At 41.3% G+C, this 1,672-nt stretch overlaps 1 protein-coding gene across 1 annotated transcript; it reads right to left on the reverse strand.

The window, feature by feature from the left end:
• Nucleotides 1-590: 590 nt before the first annotated feature.
• On the reverse strand, nucleotides 591-1,418 carry LOC143876848 (uncharacterized). The gene has a single exon (XM_077378535.1). It carries the CDS (start codon nucleotides 1,263-1,265, stop codon nucleotides 675-677), a length of 591 nt encoding a protein of 196 aa, XP_077234650.1. The 5' UTR covers nucleotides 1,266-1,418; the 3' UTR covers nucleotides 591-674.
• Between the last annotated feature and the right edge of the window lie 254 nt (nucleotides 1,419-1,672).

The following is a 1,672-nucleotide window of genomic DNA, read 5'->3' on the forward strand; positions in this document are numbered from 1 at the left end:
TTATTGGGAAGGATCCTATGAGATCATGTCTGCACGATTGATTGCCTTTATTTGGTGGGCCCAATTTTGGAGGTGAGACGCCCTAAAAAATTTGTATTGAAAGAGTCTAAATTCAAGAGAGGCGCATCCATCATAAAAAGGGTTGTCAATATTATGTGGCTGGAAAATTGTCATAAAAATGAGGATAATGGGACAAATGCTAAGGACAGTAGTTTCATTAACAGAAATTATAGGTATACTATATACAAACTCCCCTTTTCCTATATAGTAAAAGTTTAGTGTGGGCTCATTACTTACGAAATCATTGTAAGGAATAAACCAAGAATATTCTTTGAATTATTTTAGAGAAGTGATATCCGCATTCCCTTCTTTCAATAATCGTAAGCCTCCGTTTCTTCTGACGTAAAATCTGTTTTATGTTCTTATGTGATAAGGAAACGGAGCTTAAATAATTTTATGATAGGATCATAGAGAGTCCGTTTCCTGAGAGCGAGCTGTACAGGCCTGTAATTATTGCCTGCCGATATATGATAATATAAGCCGACGTTCTCTTCATTCTCGCAAGATTATAAAAGAGGTGCAAAAATCACTTTTAGTAAATGATGTCACAGAAAATTCCTAAGAAATCATTGGACAATTATATATACAATTACATTCATAAAAATTCCCCCTCCCTAGAAAACCCTACTTCGCTCTCCGTTCCATAACTTCACAACGTTGCCGTTAAGTACCGTCAAGTCTTGAAACCGATACCAACCCAGATCCAACGCTCTCCTCACCGGCAATCTAACCACACCCTCCACCTCCCATAATGACTCACTAATGCCCTTTCCCTCCCCCTCAATCCAACTGTTTATAACCGTCAACTCCCCGTCATCTCTAACGCTGTCATCGTAATAATACACCGTAAATTTCCCCTTCCGCCCTCCCTCATCTTCCTCGTCGCCGCCGTTAATGGAATGAGCCGAGGGCGAGGGAGACGGCGTTAAATCTAACGGATCACGAGTTTGAGTGGGGACCACTGTTGTTGTTCTCCGGTCCGAAGAATTATTCTCGAATTTGAGACTAGTTTCAGATCCAACGCTTCTGATTCTCCAGGAAGAATCATCGGATTTGGGTCGAGATTGAGATCCAACGGTTCTGATTCTCCAAAAGCTGAACCCTGCTGCTAGAAGAAGGGCACCCCACGTCCAGAAACTTCTAACCGTGGTTAGAAAATAAAAGCTGAGAACGAAGGCTTCGAGCGGAGATTCCAACACATCCATGGCTTGAAAAACCCAAATCAGTTGAGGGCTTTGAGAATTCTCGAAATATATTTATGGAGAAAGGTAGAAGATCTGGACCGTTGGATTATTTTGCGGGAGAGGGATCGCATTGGAAGATGCTGGAATCGGGAGTGGAAGATGCTCGAGTAGATCCTATATGTATGATGTATGCGAATGGCTTTTTTCTTCTATGGCAGTTATTTTCCACACGTGTTGACGCTTGTTGCGACACGTGTTTGAGATTTTGTCTTTATGAGCCTGGGGATTATTGTAATGAGGAAGATTGCCACGCGGCTAGAGGGCATTGGTTGGTTTTGAGGGAGGAGGAGAATTCTTTTACGTTTGTGATCACTTTTACCTTATCTTATGATTCTTCTTATCTAGTAGCAGTTTCATTAATGATTTTT

Source organism: Tasmannia lanceolata, unplaced genomic scaffold (assembly GCF_043159265.1).
Source record: "Tasmannia lanceolata isolate RefF3 unplaced genomic scaffold, GAP_Taslan_0.1 ptg000005l, whole genome shotgun sequence".
Taxonomy (NCBI): Eukaryota; Viridiplantae; Streptophyta; class Magnoliopsida; order Canellales; family Winteraceae; genus Tasmannia; species Tasmannia lanceolata.

Excerpts from the sequence above, each read along its gene's own strand:
- LOC143876848 (XM_077378535.1), bottom strand. The coding sequence starts at position 1,265 with ATGGATGTGTTGGAATCTCCGCTCGAAGCCTTCGTTCTCAGCTTTTAT.